Genomic DNA, 21,464 nt, shown 5'->3' on the forward strand with positions numbered 1-21,464 from the left:
GTAAAAGCTGGTTCTTTGAGAAGATAAACAACATTGACAAACCTTTAGTCAGCCTCATCAAGGAAAAAAGAGAGAAGAATCAAATCAACAAAATTAGAAATGAAAAAGGAGAGGTTACAACAGACAATGCAGAAATCAAAGGATTATAAAAGACTATTATGAACTACATGGCAATAAAATGGATATCCTGGAAGAAATGGACAGATTCTTAGAAAACTTCAATCTTCCAAGACTGAACCAGGCAGAAATAGAAATCACGACCAATCCAGTTACAAGCACTGAAACTGAAGCTGTGATCAAAAATCTCCCAAAAAACAAAAGCCCAGGACCAGATGGCTTCACAGGAGAATTCTATCAAAATTTAGAGAAGAGCTAATGTGTATCCTTCTAAAATTCTTTCAAAAAATTTCAGAGGAAGGAACACTTCCAAACTCATTCTATGAGGCCACCATCACCCTGATACCAAAGCCAGACAAAAACAACACAAAAAAACTACAGGCCAATATCACTGATGAACATAGATGCAAAAATCCTCAACAAAATTTTAGCAAACAGAATTCAGCAACACATCAAAAAGCTCATACACCAAGATAAAGTTGAGTTTATTCCAGGAATGCAAGGATTCTTCAATGTATGCAAATCAATCAATGTGATACACCAAATTAACAAATGAAACATAAAAACCACATGATAATCTCAACAGATGCAGAAAAAGCCTTTGAAAAAATTCAGCCCCATTTATGATTAAAACCCTTAAAAAAATGGGCACAGAAGAAACCTACCTCAACATAGTAAAGGCCATGTACGACAAGTCTACAGCAAACATTATTCTCAGTGGTGAAAAACTGAAAGCATTCCTCCTAAGATCAGGAACAAGACAAGGGTGTCCACTGTCACCACTATTATTCATCATAGTTCTGGAAGTCCAAGATACAGTAATCAGAGAAGAAAAAGAAATAAAAGGAATCCAGATTGGAAAAGAAGAAATAAAGCTCTCAGTGTTTGCAGATGACATGATACTGCACACAGAAAACCTTAAAGACAGTTTCAGAAAATTACTAAAACTAATTTGTGAATTTAGCAAAGTAGCAGGATACAAAATCAATATATAGAAATCACTTGCATTTCTATACACTAACAGAAAAATCAGAAAGAGAAATTAAAGAATCAATTCCATTCACCACTGCAAGAAAAAGAATTAAATATCTAGGAATAAACTTACCTAAAGAGACAAAAGAACTACATGCAGAAAATATAAGACACTAATGAAAGAAATCAAAGATGACATAAACAGATGGAGAGATATTCCATGTTCTTGGGTAGGAAGAATCAATATTGTGAAAATGACTATATTACCAAATGCAATCTACAGATTCAATGTGATCCCTATAAAATTACCAATGGCATTTTTCACAGAACTAGAATAAAAAATTTCACAATTCATATGGAAACACAAAAGACCCCAAATAGCCAAAGCAGTCTTCAGAAAGAAGAACAGAGCTGGAGGAATTAACCTTCCTGACTTTGGATTATACTACAAAGCTATAGTCATCAAGACAGTATGGTATTGGCACAAAAACAGAAATACAGAAAAACAGAACAAGACAGAAAGCCCAGAAATAAACCCATGCACCTATGGGTACCTTATTTTTGACAAAGGAAACAAGATATACAATGGGGCAAAAACAGCCTCTTCAATAAATGGTGCTGGGGAAACTAGATAGCTACATATAAAAGGATGAAATTAGAACACTTCCTAATACCATACACAAAGATAAACTCAAAATGGATTAAAGACCTAAATGTAAGACCAGAAACTAAAAGACTCTTTGAGGGAAACATAGGCAGAACACTTGATGACATAAATCAAAGCAAGATCCTCTATGACCCACCTCCTAGAGTAATGGAAATAAAAACAAAAGTAAACAAGGGGGACCTGATTAAACTTAAAAGCTTTTGCACAGGAAAGGAAACTATAAGCAAGGTGAAAAGACAACCCTCAGAATGGGATAAAATAATAGCAAATGAAACAAATGACAAAGGATTAATTTCCAAAATATACAAGCAGCTCATACAACTCCATGAATTCCATAAAAACAAACAACCCAATCAAAAAGTGGGGGAAAGACCTAAACAGACATTTCTCCAAAGAAGGCATACAGATGGCTAACAAACACATGAAAAGATGCTCAACATTGGTCATTATTAGAGAAACATAAATCAAAACTACAATGAGATATCACCTCACACTAGTCGGAATGGCCCTCATCAAAAAGTCTACAAACAGTAAATGCTTGAGAGGGTGTGGAGAAAAGGGAACACTCTTGCACTGTTGGTGGGAATGTAAATTGATACAGCCACTATGGAAGACGGTATGGAGATTCTTTAAAAAAGAAGAATAAAACCACCATATGACCCAGCAATCTCACTCCTAGACATATACCCTGAGGAAGCCAAATTGACAAAGACACATGTATCCCATTGTTCATGGTATCACTAGTTACAATAGCTAGAACATGGAAGCAACCTAGTGTCCATTGACAGATGAATGGATAAAGAAGTTGTGGTACATATACACAATGGAATATTACTCAGCTATAAAAAGGAATGCATATGAGTCAGTTCTGATGAGGTGGATGAACCTAGAACTTATAGAGAGTAAAGTGAGTCAGAAAGAGAAAGATAAATATCATATTCTAATGCACATATATGGAATCTAGAAAAAATGGTACTGAAGAATGTATTTACAGTGCAGCAATGGAGAAACAGACATAGAGAATAGACTTATGGACATGGGGAGAGGGGTTATGGAAAGAGTAACATGGAAACTTACATTACCATATGTAAAATAGATAGCCAATGGGAATTTGCTATATGGCTCAGGAAACTCAAACAGGGGCTCTGTATCAATCTAGAGGGATGGGATAGGGAGGGAGGTGGAAGGCAGGTTCAAATGGGAGGGGATATATGTATACCTATTGCTGATTCATGTTGAGATCTGACAGTAAGCAACAACATTCTATAAAGCAATTATCCTTCAATAAAAAAATAAATTAAAAAGGAAAAAAAAGTAAACTAGAAAACAGAAAAAAGAAATAAACCTTTTGTCAATCCATAGAAGGCTACAATGAAACTAACAAATGTTATCCCCTGAGAAGAAAGAAGTAAAAAAACCCAAAGGATTGGATTAACTATTTGTAGAAACTGCCTCCCAGCACTAGTGTTGGCTTTAGTAGCATGATCAATGGTGAAGTGTATTGTAAATCATTCATTGTTAAAACCAGTTTAGCCCTACAGTCTCACAGGTTTAATTTTTAAAGTAAATTAGAAAGGATTCAAAGTTATTGTTATAGTAGCACCATCTTGCCTATGAGAGAAAAGGACAGGGTACCAGCTAGTGTTCCCAGAACTGTTCATCATCTTTGGCCTGTTTTACCCACCAAGGTTCATGATCTGGGCATACTTTGGGGAGTATGCAGAGTTTATGATAATATGTTAGGCTTATATGATAGGAAAAGAAAATAAGAAAAACAAGTTTGAGGATCTCTGCCTTAAAATCAAAGAAGTTTCATCAAGGCCAAGGTCCAGGCAAGCAAAGACTGAAAATTAACAGTGTGAATCTATCCCAAATATCAACATATCTGATACTGAATGTGATATCCAAAAGGAGACTAGATGTAAAATGGGTGCCATGGAGGGCTGCTTCTTGCACTGTCAGGATCTAAGGTACACAAGATCATTCCTATTCACTTTTCTTGGCACACCCATCCCAAAGGTAGAAACAGAAGTTTCAAGACATTCTACTTTCAAGTTACAATGCATCAACTAACTTCCCCTATACCCCTCATTCTCAGCTTACCAGGCAACTTTCTGGTCTGAACTGACCTCCTAAGTAGCTTTTCCTCAGAAGAAAGAAACCACTGACTGGCCAGTAATGTGAGCATTCCAGTGTACATGAAGGATACATTTTATAGTAAAATGACAATCAAAACAACACATTGGTCACAAGTATTCATTTCAGCATCAACAAGTCTTCTATAGCAGAATCCACCTTTCATTTACTGTCAATATGAAATTTATTTGTCTGACAATGTCAAAAGTCAGATATCCATATACATGTGGATCTGAAAATTCTAGTCTCTTCCATAGACCCATTTCTCTATCTGGATGCCAATACTATACTGCCTTGATTATTACAGATTTATAAGTCTTGAAAGCAGGCTTACCTGTTTAGTCTTCCAACTTTTTCCTTCTTTTCCCAAGCTGCTTTGTCTATTCTGAGTACTTAGCATTTACACATAAATTTTAAAACGAGCTTGTCAATTTCTACCCCAAAATCCTGCTAGGATTTTAATGGATGGCATGGAATCTATAGTTCAATTTAGAAAGAACTTAAATTTCAACTATCTCTGGAAAATACTCAGAAACTAAATAATATACTACTAAGTAGCCCTTAGATCAATGTAGAAGTAAAAAAAAAATTAGAAAATATTTTGAATGAAATGGGAATAAAAATGCAACGTATCAAAGTTCGTGGCATTTCACTAAATAAAACAATATTTAGAAGGAAGATACAGCATAATGCTTAGTGTTTATAGTCTTGCTACATGTTTCCTGTTTGTCTCATCTATTCTTTGTTCTCATTTTTTTTCTACCTTCTTTTGGGTTAGCTATTCTTACGATTTCATTTTATCTCTTTTGGTTTATTAGTTATATGTCATTATTTTGTTATTTTAGTAATTGTTTTAGAGTTTATGGTAAATGCTCTTAATTTATCTCAATCTACTTTCAAATGATATTGTATCACTTCATATATAATATCAGAATTTTACAATAGCATATATTTCTCCTCTCCAGATTTTTATGCTATTTTTGTCATATATTTGTTTTATATATACTATAACCCAAAATATATTTTGTTCAAATAGTCAATTATTTAGTCAAGATATTTAAATGATAAGAAAAAATATTGCATATTTATCCATTTAGTCACCAGTTTTAGTGCTCCTCAATACTTTGATCCATCTGGCATTAGCCATCCTTCTGTCATTCTTTAATATTTCTTGTAGTGTAGGTCTACCAGAAATGAATTCTTTCAGTTTTTGTATCTCAAAGATATTTTTGCTGGGTATAAAATTTTTGATCAAAATTTTTCTCTTAGCCCTTTAAGGATGTTTCTTTACTGTCTTCTCATTTGCATTGCTTCTGATGAGATACCTACTGTTATCCTTATCTTTGTTCATCTCTATATATGTATCTTCTTTTCTCCAGCTGATTTAAAATTTTTTCTATTCATTACTGGTTTGGAGTAATTTGATTATGATAAGCTTTTGGTGTAATTTTCTTCATAATCCTTGTGCTTGTGTTTTATTGTGATTCTTAAGCTAATGGACTTATCATCCAGCAAAATTTTAGCCATGACTTCATCAAATATTCTTTCCTCCTTTCTCTCTTCTTTACTTTAGGACTCTAATTACACATACATTAGGCTGCTTGAAGGTGCATTACAACTCACTGAGGCTCTTTACAATTTCTATGCTTGCTTTCCGTGTTTCATTTCAGATAATTTCTATTGCTAGTTCTCACTACTCTTCTACAATGTCTAATCATACCCAGTGTATTTGTTATTAATCTCATCCAATGTTATTTAGTTAATACCATCCAGTATATTTTTCATCAGACCTCATAGTTCTCGCCTCTAGACATTTGATTCAATCTTTTTTATATATTTCATGTCTCCACTCATCTTTCAAACATACAGGTAACAGTTGTAAGAACTACTTTAAAGTTCTCGTTTGATAATTCTAACATCTGTTTCAGTTCTGGGATGGTTTCAATTGGTTGTTATTTTCTTCTTATTATGGATAGTATTTTCTTGCCTCTTTGCATGTCCAGTAATTTTTGATTGGATGTTAGACATTGTGAATTTTAGCTTGTTGGATACTACATATCTTTACACACACACATACACACACTCTCACAAAACCCTCATTCTGGGATGCAGCTATTTAGAAATATTTTGATCCTCTTATATCTCAATTTTAAGAGATGTATGGCAAAAAAACCAACACAATATTGCAAAGCAATTATCCTTCAATTAAAAATAAATTTTTAAAAATATACTATAAAATTTTTTTAAAGATTTGTTAGGTGAGACTAAAGCTACATTTAGCCTACAAGTAATTATTCCCCTGAGAAATGCTGGGCTAGAGGAAGCACAAGCTGGAATCACAATTGCTGGGAGAAATATCAACAACCTCAGATATGCAGATGACACCACCTTTACGGCAGAAAGTGAAGATGAACAAAAGAGCCTCTTGATGAAGGTGAAAGAGGAGAGTGAAAAAGTTGGCTTAAAACTCAACATTCAGAAAACTAAGATCATGGCATCTGGTCTCATCACTTCATGGCAAATAGATGGGTAAACAGTGGAAACAGTGGCTGACTTTATTTTTCTGGGCTCCAAAATCACTGCAGATGGTGATTGCAGCCTTGAAATTAAAAGATTCTTACTCCTTGGAAGGAAAGCTATGACCAACCTAGACAAGATATTAAAAAGCAGAGACATTACTTTGTCAACAAAGGTCCGTCTAGTCAAGGCTATGGTTTTTCCAGTGGTCAAGGATGTGAGAGTTGGTCTATAAAGAAAGCTGATCACTGAAGAATTGATGCTTTTGAACTGTGGTGTTGGAAAAGACTCTTGAGAGTCCCTTAGACCACAAGGATATCCAACCAGTCCATCCTAAAGGAGATAAGTCCTGGGTGTTCATTGTAAGGACTGATGTTGAAGCTGAAACTCCAATACTCTGGCCACCTGATGCAAAGAGCTGACTCATCTGAAAAGACCCTGATGCTGGGAAAGATTGAGGGCAGGAGGAGAAGGGGACGACAGAGGATGAGATGGTTAGATGGCATCGTCGACTCAACGGACATGGTTTGGGTGGACTCTGGGAGTTGGTGATGGACAGGGAGGCCTGGTGTGCTACGGTTCATGGGGTTGCAAAGAGTCAGACACGACTGAGCGACTGAACTGAACTGAATTATTCCCCAGCTAAGGCAAGACAATTATGAATATTATAACCAATTCTCTTTAAATTATGAAGGATTCTAATCTGGCTAGAGGGAATAGGCACTTTTACTGCTCTTTGTCAAATGTAAAGATCAGGACTGTTCCCTCTAGACTTCTTGAATGGTTCGTTCCTGGTCTCAGGTAGTTTCCTCATTAAATGGGCCCATCAGTACCCTGATGAATGCTCTTCAGATTTCTAGAGTTCTATCTTTCTGCAGCTCTATTCTCTCTGATACTTTATCCTGCTAATCATAGCCACTTTAGCCTCCCTGGATCCTCAGTCAACTCCTCAGCTCAAGGAGTCCCTCAGGTCTGCCTGGAAACCCACTAATTGCAGTAAGCTGAGGCAATTGTAGGGCTCACTTCATTTGCTTCTTGTCTCTTAGACTGTTTTCATTTCATGATGTCCAATATTTCTTAACATCTTCATTTCTTGAAAACCACTCTTCCACATACATTGTCTTTATTAAAAAAATGTTTCAAGTGGAAGGGTAAATCTAATTCTTGGTCATCCTCTTTGGAGAAGTAGATGTCAACTCTTCACAACTGACCAAAATTTCATGAACCAACATCTTTAAGCATTCTACTTCTCAGAACATTCAATAAAGGAAAAATTCTTGCTGTACTGCCCCACTTGATAAATAACCTTGCAGGCCCTAATTATAATCAAGCATTTGAGAGACACAAACAGTGGCTATCTCTTATATCTCTGTTAATGCAGTGAAGTAAAGTTAAAGGCAACTTCATATTTCTGGGCAACTATAAAAATTATAGCTATGCTGTTTCAAACATGACTAAAAACACATTGAAAATAATTCATTCACATAGTACCTTACAAGTCTTCCAATGATCATGAAAACTTTAAGCCCTGAGAGAATCTTGGCTCAGAAGCCTAGATCTTTTTATGTTAGTACATTTCTCCCTAAGAATAAACAAGGTATTTGTCAAAGAGCATTCATTCTTTGAAGTCAGTTAGAAAAATTAGTGCTGCAGGGTATTAAACAGTACTTCAGCAGCCTGACAGAGATAATTTACAATTGCAATGTGTTCATTATGCCAGTAGGTAATTTACCCCTTTCAGCACATGCTCCTTCCCTCTCTGTCTGCCACTGCTCACTGGACTTTGGGAATAACCAACTGTGGTCTAGTTTCCACTGGGTTTCTTTCTGAACGTATACAATATTGAAACTTCTAAACAGAGTGGGTTTGATCACACTGGGCACTGAATTGTGCTCGGACACTCCCTTTCAAAAATTAGAGCTGGTTCCCAGGGGTTGTACTAAGGGTAGGGGCATTAAAAATAGTTAAAGTGACTCCCCTTGGTCATCAGATGTAGTAAGAGCCATTAAAAAGAAATGTTCAAAGTGTATCTGTTTGTCACTAGATAGTTTCTAAAAATCAATATATCTAACTGATATACATATCATTTTTAGGAAAACTAACATATATTGAGCATTACCATATCTAACTGATATACATAGCATTACCATATAGAGGGCAATGTTTCAGTTGCTTTCCAACCCCTATGAAGAATCTTTATCACTGTTCTTATAGATGATAATGACAGAAGCACAGTAAGATTATAATTCATCCAAGGCCATAGGTCTACCACTATTGTTGGCACAGGAACTTAGTTCTTTCTGATCTAAATCCATGCTCTAAGCTCAATGCAATGCTACATTTACTAACACTTCTCTCAAACTAAATTTCCAATATATTAAATGAGATGTCTAAACTTTGAGATATCACTCTAACTTAAATTGTTATGTGATTATTCCTATGGTTCAAAACAATAATAAATTCTGAAGTCTATTATAACTCTGTATTAGTCGTTCAGTCATGTCTGACTCTTTTCAACCCCATGGACTGTAGCAAGCTAGGCTCCTCTGTCCATAGAATTCTCCAGGCAAGAATATTGGAGTGGATTGCCATTTCCTTCTCCAGGTGATCTCATAAGAGACTTGTCTCATGCAGACTTTAAGACAAGTAGCTCTGTGCATCTGCCACAGAGGATCTCAAAAGCTCATGTAGAAGCTTTAACTGGGTTTTAATCATGTATTCAGTATAGATGATCACAACACTGCCTTACTCTCTCAAGGCTGCATCCTTGGAAAAGCTCCTGGTTCAGAAAGAGTAGGCAGGTCATGCATTCCAGGGACAAAGAGGGAGGGAGAGGCACCTCAAATTTCTAGATCCAGCTGGCAGTTCATTTTTAAAATAATACTAACTGTCCAAAGAAAACTGGTAAGTGGTAGAGGCGAGATTTAAACCAAAATACCCGGCTTCAGAACCCAGGAGCTTAACCACTATGCTGTTAGATCTTCTGACAAGAACTGAAAACACCCCAGTAGAGATGCAAAGTGTTTTAATTTTCTATGTGTGCTTAGTCGCTCAGTTGTATCTGATTCTTTGCGACCCCAAGGACTGTAGCCCACCAGGCTCCTCTGCTCATGAGGATTCTCCAGGCAAGAATACTAGAGTGGGTTGCCATGCCCTCCTTCAGAGGATCTTCCTAACTCAGGGATTGAACCCAGGTCTCCCGCATTGCAGGCAGATTCTTTACTGTCTGAGCCACCACGGAAGCCCTTAATTTTCTATACTGTTTATTTGATCCCATTATATTGTGCTTATTACATAAAAATTTTTTTCTAAAGAAGAGAGTTTTAATGACCAGAGGAGAACGGGTACAGGAAGCTGAACAAATTCTTTTCTACTTCATGCCACCCAGAAATAACTTTACTCCTGATGAGATATTGGGCTAAGATAAGATAGCACAAGTAACTAAAGCACAATGGTCTACTTCCTGATGATACCAAAGCAATGGTAATTACTGATGTCATGTTGGACCATCAATGAAATTAAAATACACAGTTGTTCATGTCCAAACTTAAAAGTATAGGGACACACCAGACCCTATTTGGATCAGTGAAGGTTTAAGTTATGGAAGGAAAAAGTATAGACATCAGAAAATGTCCCTTCTTTATTTATTGCCTCCTGCTCACTACCCTATGGGATCAAGAATCCTGTTCATTAAATAATCAAGCTTTATACTTTTTTGTACAATAGAACAAAATATCTATTTCATAACTTCTCCCCACCAAAAAGAAATTTTAATTATTTAAAACATCTGGTGATAATTCAATGAAAAAGGACACAGGTAAAGGGGCCTAATGAAGGTAATAAAATTTAAACTATAATGCTCACATGAATACATCATAACAGTTATTTATAGTATAATACAAAAATGCAACAAGATTTAAGAATCCACATTAAAGGTCTGGGAATTGATTTATTCTGGGCTTTTTATGCTGTAGAAATTCAGATGGGTCAGTCACTGGATACAGGCTGGGTTAGGTGTCTAGGTGCTGGGTTTATAACTAAGACCATTCTCGTCTACTATACATATTCTGGCTTGTGTTACCTTGACTTGGTGTAATGATGTCTGGTACTTGAACAAACCTTACCCATAACAGAATCTGGCTAAGAGGCCATCATTAGGAATTCTGTTTTGTCTCCCTATAATTCACATCTTAGTCACAATCAATCAAGGAGGGTATGTATTAAGCAAATGGATTCCATTTGCATAAACAATATGGAAAAAAAAATTGGACATGTGTGTTCCCCAGGTATAGTGTGACAAGACACCTAGAGTGAACTATTTGAATGATCTTCAAGGAAAGAACTGATTTCCTGCATATGGGTAAAGAGAGCACATCACAATGGCTTAGAGATAAAAGCTTAAGGAGATTCTTTTCAACAGATGTATGAGGAGGAGCATTTAAAATTCTCACTCCTCAGCCTGATTACCCTGCATTTGTTCTTCTTTGAATAACTAAACTCTTCAAAGAACAGTTTAGCATCCAGTACAATGTCTGCAGGGAGGTGTGGTTCAAAGAGTCTATGTGCTGTGTGTGCTAAATCACTTCAGTCATGTCTGACTCTGTGCGACCCCATGGACTGCAATCCACCAGGCTCCTCTGTCCATGGGATTCTCCAGGCAAGAATACTGGAGGGGGTTGCCACGCCCTGCTCCAGAGGATCTTCCCAACCCAGGGACTGAACCCACGTCTCTTATGTCTAATCTGCACTGGCAGGTAGATTCTTTACCACTAGTGCCTGGGACCCTAACAAAGACTACTCCCTAAAATTTTCATTTTTAGTTTAACATCATGTATATTATAACTAGGAATGAGTGCATGTTATAATTGAAACAGGAGGATTATATAAAAGGTGAGAATAGTTTTTTCAATCAAATGGTCCAATGTTGGAGGGTAATAGAAGTTGAACTTTCAGATTTTAGAAAGACTAGAATGCTATTTATGCAAAGCAAAAGCAGTGCTCATAAAGCCCATTACAATGTAGGTTCATTCTAGCTGGTTTGGGATTCTCATTCAAAACTTGCCTTTAAAACATACTCTTGCTGACCAAACCCTTATTCTACAGCTACCCACATTCAAGTACTTGGTTCTCCTGACATACTGATAACACTGAACAGATTTCTGTTTTTGTTTTTCACAAAAGCAGTAACTCATTAAAGGTTAAAAAAAAACTGAAAATGTGGCACATTTCCCATTTATATTGAATAATTCATTAAGACTTATATTCCATTCCATTACATTCAACAATCCCAGAATCAGCTTTTCAAAAAGTTTAACATGAAAAATGGCAAGTGGGAAAAGAAAGAGCATAGAATGCATTTGTAATGGAGAAAGTATGGTGGAAGGGAAGTGATACAATAATAATTTATAAATTATTGGAAAAGGGATAATAGTACTCTTTAAATGTAGTGAATGTTTTTAGGGGGTATAAGGCTATATTAAGAGTCACAGTTTCAACTTTATGTGTAATTCTAACAAGCCTGTATTAAATTGCACATTTTATGGAAAAATATAATGGGAATTATGCTCTTACCATCTGTTTTCTTTGAATCATTTCCGACATCAGATTGATCCTTCTTGCCTGTCTTATTTTTACCATCTTTCAAGTCACCTGAAAGTAATAAACATGACAAACAGTATATGTATAAAGCCAAGGGGGAAGTTATAAATATCTTTAAACCTGTCAAGATAAAAAAAGAAAACAAAGTACTGCATAAATTTAGTCTTGAGGGGTTATACGTCTATGTGTAAATATCAGGAAATTGGATTAGGTCCTGGAAGTTGGGTTACGATCTGGAAATCAGGACTAAGAGTTCATGTTAAACAGGATTGTACTTAAGTCAATGATGTTTATTTTTCAAGGCAGGCAGTTAAGCTTTACTGTTAGGCTGTGGAGTGAGGAAAAACCTGGGTTACTCTAAGTTATATCAATTAATAGCTACTGTTTAATTTCTATGTGCTTTTCCTTAGCTGCAAAATGGGGATAATAATGCCTACTTTATAGACATAATATAAGGACAAATGCATTTAAGGTATTGAATGTGCTATCTTGCACTTCACTCAATGACGGCTGTTATTCTAAAACAGAGCTGTAAAGTGGTACTTTAATTAATGAGTTTGCTGAAGTGTAATATATAAAAAGTTAAAAAACACTATGCACACAAATGTAGACTGAATCCATGTCAAAAATTTATTTAATTCATTCATGAGGGAACCAGGAAGATAATAAAGAAATGGCTATTTCTGGGTGTTTTAGAAATACATGAAAATAAGATTACTAGGTTAGAGACAAAACTGGTTATGTCCTACAGAGCAAAAAAAAAGTGTTAATTGTTGGGGTTATCATCCTTAATAGTCAAAAATCTATAAGTTCTCATGGAACGTCACAGTACCTAGGTTTGAGTCAAATAGTAAATGATGAAGCTAAGCATAGTCATGTTCTCCTAAAGCAAGGAGTCAGCAAATCATGAGCCAGTCCATGAGCCAGTCTGGCCTGTTATCATTTCTGGATGTAAAGTTTTATTGGAACCTAGCCACACCCATTCATTTACATATAGTCTGTAGCTGCAGTGGTAGAGACACAAAGCCAGGAATATTTACTATCTGGGCCTACACAGAAAATGTTTGTTGCCCAAGATAGTTAAATAATCCTTAGGCAGATCTGTTTGAAAATATGCCTTTCTAGCATTGAAAGGACATGGCAACATTTTTCTCAAACTTACTCTCAAGTTTCAAATATTTTTCTTACAAATCATACTAATGGCAGTTTTCTTTCTAGCCTACATAAAACCAAGAATAGGTTACTACTGAATTACTGGCATTACTTAAGCAAAAAGATCCTAATAATTATTGTATCCAGGAAGAGGGGGGAATAGGGCCCATGGTGGGAGGGTTACATTTACCCTTTCTACTTTCTTTGTGCCAGGCAGTATGCTAAATGCTTTGTGTGCATCATTTCACTAAATTTGTATAGCAATCCCATTATGAAGATACTATTATTGAAAGCAGACAAATTCACCAAAGATTCATTCACTAAGTGATCAATATGCTGAATAATAAGTCAGCAAATGATTGAGGATGTCTTCCAAATTTGAATTTTGCCTTGAGTTCATTGCAAGTTCACACACTGGTCAGGCCAACTGTGTTGAGTTGTAATCGACTGCCAGCCTTCCTGTGTTTCACACACTCTCAGGCCCCATCTCTCCCAAACTTTGCAGAAGTATCTCCCTCTGCAGCAAAACCGCTCCTGTTGGCTACTTTAAATTTGGTTTAAGCCATTGATCTGACAAATGACCAACTGACTGTTTTTGCTTAAATATAAAATAGACTAACGGAGAATGGATATGAGACTCGTATCAACATCTCAATTTTATAGCTATGGAACCTGAAGCACAAGTAAAGTAATTGACCATAACATACACATATGGGTCTGATTTTAGAGGCCAAGTTCTCAAATACTGTATTTTGCAACTTCTCTAAGACGTTTAAGTTCTAGATTTCAGACTTCCATTTACTGTTGGCATTTCTAAATGCCTTTAGTCTACTGATTTATAAAGAAATGGTTATGTAAGGCTAATTCAAGAAATTCAAGGATAATTCAAGATGAATTCAAGGATAATTTAAGACAATTATCTGAGGATAATATAAGATAATTAGGTTTCAATACATTCTAAGTAGTTTTGCAATACAAAATAAATAGTTTTAATGGAATTTGACAAATTCTAAGCTTGAGGGAATGGGAGCCAACTCTGGCCAGAGTGTGAGCAGGAGTCTCAGTGCAGCACATGGTTACCACCACCACCAATGGCCAAAGTAGATGGATTCCTTTGGTGACCCATGGAACAGTCCAAACACTGGCTTTTCCCTGTTTTAAGGATGACAGAAATGAACTCAAGGATGATCTTTAGCCTTGTAGTCAAACCAATTCCCTGCAGAAAAATGCTCTTTCTTTCCTCAATGAGCCTTCATACCCCTAAAGCACAATACTTTAAGCTTTCAAGATTGCCCTGCATTGGAGCTTTAGCCACAGTTGCAGCAAAGCCAGGAAGTCAGCTGGAGAGGTTTGGTGTGCTGGATGCTGGCCAGCAGCCCATGGCAGCCTGCCTTCTCCTCAGTCAGGATTGGGGAGGCTGAGAGGGAAAGTGCCTTGATGGAGACCAAAGCTTAGGGGTTCCCATGATTGTGGATAGGGGCTCAAACCTCTAGAATCCCAATGAGTCAACGTCCTTCAGCTCTATCCTAAAAGTACCTTGGGCGGCCACAAAGAAGGGTGCCAGGAAAGTGATGTATGTTTGTCTGATGATGCTCCTTGAACGGAGTCCATTAGGAACTTCCCATGGGTTGAAAATGGACTAACAGCTGATATGAGCTGTTATTCAAAAAACAGGGGGAAACAAAAGAGCCTTTCTGTGCAGTTACAAATCATTTTAATTAGGCTGCTGCAACCCGGTCCCGAACCACCACCAGCCTTTCTTATTATTGCTCAAAATTGATTTCTTTTCCCACCTCTCATTTAATACTTAATTTTTAAGGGAAATGGCAAACCAATGCTTACTTTGGGAAGTAAACACAGTCGTGAATCAACCCAGCCTAGTTGAAAATTTGGACTCCTGTTTGTGCCTTTCAGGCTCTCCCACGAATTATCTTCAAAATATTGATAAATTGTTGTCACCTCTGCCCTCTCTGGGTATTCATTTATACCCGTCTCATAGAATGTATAACCTCCTTTGTGACCAGCATATTTGTATTCATTGGTTTCATTTCCTGACTATATAACTATGGCCCAGGGGCCAAACCTGACTCCGTTGCCTGGTTGTATATGGCCCACGACCTAAGAACAGTTTTTGTATTATTAAATGGTTGATAAAAAAGAGAAGGTTATTGAATGTTATGTGAGAATCTAAATTTTCATAAATAAAGTTTTATTGCAACACAGCCATTCTCATTTGTTTACATGTTATCTGTGGTTGCATTTGTGCTAAAATAGGCCTGTGTTAAGTAGTTGCAACAGAGACCAAATGGCAGCAATGCATGACATTTATTATCTGACCCTTTATAGAAAGGGTATGCCAACCCCTGGAAGAAGTAGATTATAAACATTTTGTGGACAGGAGTTGAGTCTCAATGTTCTTCTGATTTCCGGCTCTTCCCAACAGCGCTGAACCTCTCAAATGGGGTCATGCTGGCAAAAGAAGATAGAATTTGGATCCACATCATTCTGGAATTTGGCCTAAAATCTCTACTGAATGCTTGCTTGGCCCCAAGCAACTGATTTAACCTCTCTAAGTCTTAGTTTCCTCATCTACAAAATGGAAATGAGTTTATCTACCTCATACAGCTGTTAGGATTTTTAAATGATTTAATGTGTATAAAATCCCACCTATAATGTCTGGTGCATTATTATACCCACATATTACGCATTCCATATGTGTTACTGACATAATAATGACTTTTTTTTTTTTTTTTTTTTTTAGTTAAACCCACATTCCTAAAAGGAAATAAGTAGAGAAGAAACACGTCTTGCCTTTCTCACAGCCCTTACGTACTCCTCCCTTGGGAAGGAGATGCTTATCTAAAAGGAAGAGTTGAGTATGCATGATTCAGCCCAGCCACACCCTGTCCAGCCCTCAACCCCCTTTGAGATGTGTTTCCCACAAGACACACCCCTTTTCTGTTACCGCAGAAACAGCCTGCTCTGGTGGAGTGATGAGGCGAGACCTAGGCCATATGTGAGAAGCCCACGTGCTCAGCAGACCAACTCTGTTTTTCACTTCACAGCTCCACTGGCAGTGGAGCTAATATTCTGACCATTTTTTGATTCTAGCATCTCTCTCTCAGTTGGTTCATTCCTTGGGAGGGGAAGAAAGGAGTGTTTTACATTGCTCTCTAGGGCTTCCCAGGGCCCAGATGGTAAAGAATCTGCTGGCAATGCAGGAGACCTAGGTTCAATCCCTGGATTGGGAAGATGCCCTGGAGAAGGAAATGGCAACCCACTCCAGTGTTCTTGCCTGGAGAATCCCATGGACAGAGGAGACTGGCGAGCTGTAGTCCATGAGGTGACGAAGAGTTGACCACCACTGAGCATGCATGCACTAAAACTTCAACAGTTCTACTAGAAATTCTTATTAAATTGACTATTTGCCAGACTATGATGCTTGAATACAGAGTCAACTAGTTATGAGCAGGCTCCAGAACCTGGCTGCTAATAGGCTGGGCGAGTCAGATGATGGCCTCCCTTGCTTCCTGGGGTGCTCTTGGGGCTTACCTGAAGGAATTTATGCAAAGCTCTTGAGGCATGATATGAGCTATTAGCATTATTTTATGTATTAAAACCTTGTTTTCTGATTCCACATGTTAATATGTCAGTTGCAAAAATACTTGGGGAGTGTTAACGCTAAGCACTTTCGACATACTTCTGATTTACCTGAGTGGCGTAGTGTCATAGCTAGATCATTTAGAGGAGATCACCTGGATCTACCAGGCAGATAAGACAGTTAATATGTAAAGAGCGAATATATTTATTTACTAAAAAATTTTTTTAAGGTATGGTCTTTTATATTTATTTTTGGGCCAAGCTGTGCAGCTTGCAGGCTTCCCAGGGGGCTCTGTGGTAAAGACTCTACCTGCCATGCAGGAGACGCAGGAGACCCAGGTTCAATCCCTGGGTTGGGAAAATCTCCTGGAGGAGGAAATGGCAACCCAGTCCAGTATTCTTGCCTGAAAAATTCCCATGGACAGAGCGGCACTGTGGGCTACAGTGTATAGGGTCACAAAGAGTGGGGCAGGACTAAATACAAGCACAGCTAACTCACAGTGTGGCTTGCAGGATCTTAGTTCCCCAACCAGGGACCAAACCTGGACCCCCTGCAATAGAAGCACTGAGTCCTAACACTCCTAAACTGCCACAGAATTCCCAAGAGAGAACTGAAAACAGCATCTGGTATATAATCAATAAATGCTAGTTGTTCCGTTGTTGTTTTTGCTATCCTTATTATTGTTGGAAGCTCACAAGTGGTCCAGGCTGTGAGCAACTATTATTATGCACATTTTACAGAGACAGTGGAGGGTTAAGTAACCTGGCCAAGACCATAAAAAGTGAGAGGCATAGCTGTGACTTGAATCCAGGTCTGTTAGACTGCCAAACAACCTCACCACAAGCTGGCACTTGAAAGCTCCAGTGACTCTGAACTTCCTGCTCTTCGCTTAAACAAGGTAACCAATTCCATGCCCCTGTGCCTTAGGTCATCTTATTCTCTATGGCTGAGAAGTCCCTGTGTTCCCCCAAATTTCTGCATTTAAAAATCCAGGTTAGACACCACCTCTTCTCAAAGTTTTCTTTGACATTTACTACATCTTGCAGTCCCCAGACTGAACAAACCTTACACAGACATGAGTCCTGTCCCTCCCGGGGGAAGGTACATATAGAAAGCTGCCTTTTCATTCATCCATTCTGACGCTAAGCACTCAGAAATTGTACTGGGATTGCTAAATATGAATTTCTCCTTAGAAAGCAGGCATTTGCCAGTCTCCAGTACAGCTGGGCAGGGCCCAAAGGTACAAATCTCTCCAGAGACAATGGCCCAAGCAAACGTCTAGCTGCCTTTGATGGATCCTGATGGGATCCACAGCTCAGGGAGATGCGATCAGCAGCAGCTAGGATGGCCAGGCAGTGCTGCTCTGTAAGCTGTCCTGGCAGGGGCAGTTATTTGCCAGGGTCCATTCATCATATCATTAACACCCTGAAAAGAGCCTTTCACCAGCACGATTCTGCTCACCATTCTGCTGCTTCTCTCCCGATGATTTTTCAGTTTTGGAATTTCTCCCATGAGGGTTGTTGCTTTTATTTGTTCGTGCTCCGTTGACTTGATTCTTAGCTTCCCCAGACGCCTTTTTCTCAGCTTTGCCAGACGCACTTTCTTCGGCTTGGCTTTTGGCTTCCATTTCCTTTTGCTTCTCCTCTGCAGCCCGGCGAGCCTTTTCCTCCGCCTCCTTCTTGGCCTTCTCCTCTGCATCGGGGCAAGTCAGGAAAGGTGGAGAAAAGGGAAGAAGTCATGCCATTAGGAGAACTGTCTCTGAACAAAAGCAAGAGTTTGCATCGGGAGTTAATGCACTAAAATGACCTAAGGTGTTTACCAAGTGTTTGGAATATAATTTTGATGAATTCAAGTCAGATTGGTATGTATATTCAGGAAACCTATAAAATCAGTTCAGTGGTGATGTCACTTCCCAAAATAGTACATTAGAAGAAGGGGCAGGGAGAAAGTAATAATAAGGATAATAATAACTAATAAACCTATATTGTAACTGGCATTATTAATATTACTATTATCATCAATAAGTTCTCCTGAGTATCCTCAGTGTCAGGTATTATACTAAGTGCTTTTTAAGGATTACTTCCTTTCATTCTCAGCCTTATATGGCATATACTATTATCATAACCCTATTTTTCAAAAGTGGAATCAAGGCTCAGAGACATTACAAAGCTCTCCTACAGCCTCACTGAATGTAAAAACTGAAGCTTCATGTACATTTGCTTAAGATCTGGAGTTTAAACATAAAAAAGTTGATTACAAAACAAAAAGACTTGGAAAAAACCACCACTGGAATCATATAGTTTCAGGCTACTGTCTATGAATTTAAAAGTGGGAAAAGGGTAATGAAGCCTCATAAAAAAACATGGTCTCCAAACAAGATGAGAGGTGGCCTTGAGTATGGCCAGGGATCCTGATCTGTGTCTTCCTTTTTAATGAGAGAATATCAGTCTTATTTACAATTTGGTTGACTGAAAGGGTCTGGCTCTATGTTTAACCAAACACATAGGGTAACTGCCTATCATCAAGGATTCATGAAAAACTTGATACATTCATTCAATTAATATTTATTGAGCAACTACAGTGTCAAACACCATTTTGGGCACTGGGAATACAGTAGTGAGCAAGAAGACTTAAGGAGTAGAAAAGACAATAATTAAACTAATGAATCACTAAGATAAATTTCAGGTGCTTTACAAAAAAAGGAAAGCAGAGTAATATGGTAGAAAAGATGAGCATAGTGAAGGATGTAGTTACATAAGGAGATGAAGAAGGAGATTTAACTAAATTTTGAATGATTAACTGTTGACCATGCAAAAATAAAGGGAAAAAGCATTCCAGGTAGAAGAAATAAAAAATGTAAGGTCATAAGATTGGACCAAGGTTGATATGTTCCAGGGACAGTGAGTTGGCCAGTATGGTTAAATCAACTTTAGTAAGAGGTTAGTGACAGGTGATGTGGTCGAGTGACCAAGGACATGTAATGCTGGAGGCAATGAAATGAAGCTTGGTTGTAGGAAGTAACCCAGAGAGACCAATGGAAGATACCTAACAAAGACTAATTCTCCTTTAGGGTCTAGAGACTTCACTGTCTAGCATTCAAATCACTCAAAAGGTCTTTCACCTCCACTCTGAAAGACAAATTGCATTTTTTTTTCTCTAAATGTGTTACAAATATCCCACACCTCATAACCAGGGGTCCTCTTTATTTCTCTAGGTTAGTGTCAGTCCTGAAAATATCTGGCTTTCATAGATGACAAGAGCGTTTTTAATCTAATGAGCACCAGAGTCATTATCCATGTGATTGTGTTTCCCTTGGCTTCAGCTGCTAAAGAGCACAAATCCCAGATCTGGTTTCAGGTTCACATGTTCACAGGGCTTTCTGGCATTATACTTCATGCATGTCTATGATCTCTGGCTTCATTTTACTCTTCTTGCCCTTAAATTTGCCTGGCTCAGATGTCCTCCTTAATACATTATGAAGTTTCCATTCATCCTTTCACTGATTCATCCATCTACCCGTTCACTCAACCAAACCAATACACTGGCCTCATCTCATACAAATTAAATCGGACTCTGAAGGGAGAGTGGCATGAACAAGATATTTTTAATGCTCTCCAGATGATCTAACACACAACTGGGGTTGACAAGCATTGGTTTAAATTTTAAATGTTTGCAATTCACTGTTTAATGACATTCTACTTCCCAACAGGATGTATTTATAACTTACAATGTAAAGATAAGGGGGGCTTCCCTGGTGGCTCAGTGGTAAAGTATGTACCTGCCAATGCAGGAGACATGAATTCAATCCCTGGTCTGGGAAAATCCCAAATGCCATGAGCAGCTAAGCCCGTGTACCACAACTATTGAGGCAGTGCTCCTGAGTCTGGAAGCCGCAACTACTGAGCCCATGTGCCACAACCAGTGAAGCCCACATGCCCTAGAGTCTGTGCTCTGTAGCAGGAAAAGTGACCGCAGTAAGTAGCCCATGCACCACAACTAGACAGTAGCCTACGCAACAATGAAGACCCAGCACAGCCAAAAATAAATAAATAAATAAAGTTGTCTTTAAAAAAGTAAGGAAAGATTTCTTTACAAAATCACATAATTATGTGCATATATGGTAGGTCTTCTGATTTCTACAGAAAGGTGCAACTAAAGAGTAAAAGAATACCCTTGCAGAAGAAGACACGGAGATGGCATCCTCAGTAGGCTCAGGCCCAAAATGGCTCCTCTCATGTTCATCCAGACTTCCTCTCATGCTTCTGTAGTATCCCAAGAACACAGGTCAAATGCCACCTCCATCACTGAACACCCAGTGCTTGGTATAATGTCTGTCACCTAGCAGATGCTCATGAAGTACTTGATTTCTACATGAAATGTACACAATGGGTATGATTCACCCTGTCTGCCTATGAACCTGACTTGATTCCATCATCAGCAATCCAGGTCAGTATAAAATACAGAAACTATCCACACTCTGAAATCCTGTCCTGAAAGAATTAGCCATTTGACTGTACCTGACTGTAGGTAAGAAAAAGAGGACTGTACTTACTATACAGAGAGGGAAAGTGGGGCAAGGGGGAAGAAAATTCATTTATACTCAGGCATCAGGTAAAAAAATGTATAATCCCCTCACAGAATCCCCTCTGAATCTGTGGCAAACTTTGAACACTCAGAATATACCCAAGTTAAAAGTAATTTTGA

General features: G+C 37.9%; 1 protein-coding gene across 14 annotated transcripts in view; it reads right to left on the reverse strand.

Annotated features, from left to right (window-relative positions):
- PDE1C (phosphodiesterase 1C) overlaps positions 1-21,464 on the reverse strand; it is a 585,243-nt gene that overhangs the window by 46,252 nt on the left and 517,527 nt on the right. For 12 of the 14 annotated variants that reach the window (XM_020908903.2, XM_070468295.1, XM_070468240.1 and 9 more), the window contains 2 exons: positions 18,222-18,452; positions 11,981-12,058 (listed from right to left, as the gene is read on the reverse strand). In XM_020908903.2, coding sequence (XP_020764562.1) covers positions 11,981-12,058; positions 18,222-18,452 — 309 coding nt within the window. The remainder of the gene's footprint in view (positions 1-11,980; positions 12,059-18,221; positions 18,453-21,464) is intronic. The other 2 variants (XM_070468251.1, XM_070468257.1) reach the window with 1 other exon arrangement.

Source organism: Odocoileus virginianus, chromosome 1 (genome assembly GCF_023699985.2).
Source record: "Odocoileus virginianus isolate 20LAN1187 ecotype Illinois chromosome 1, Ovbor_1.2, whole genome shotgun sequence".
Taxonomy (NCBI): Eukaryota; Metazoa; Chordata; class Mammalia; order Artiodactyla; family Cervidae; genus Odocoileus; species Odocoileus virginianus.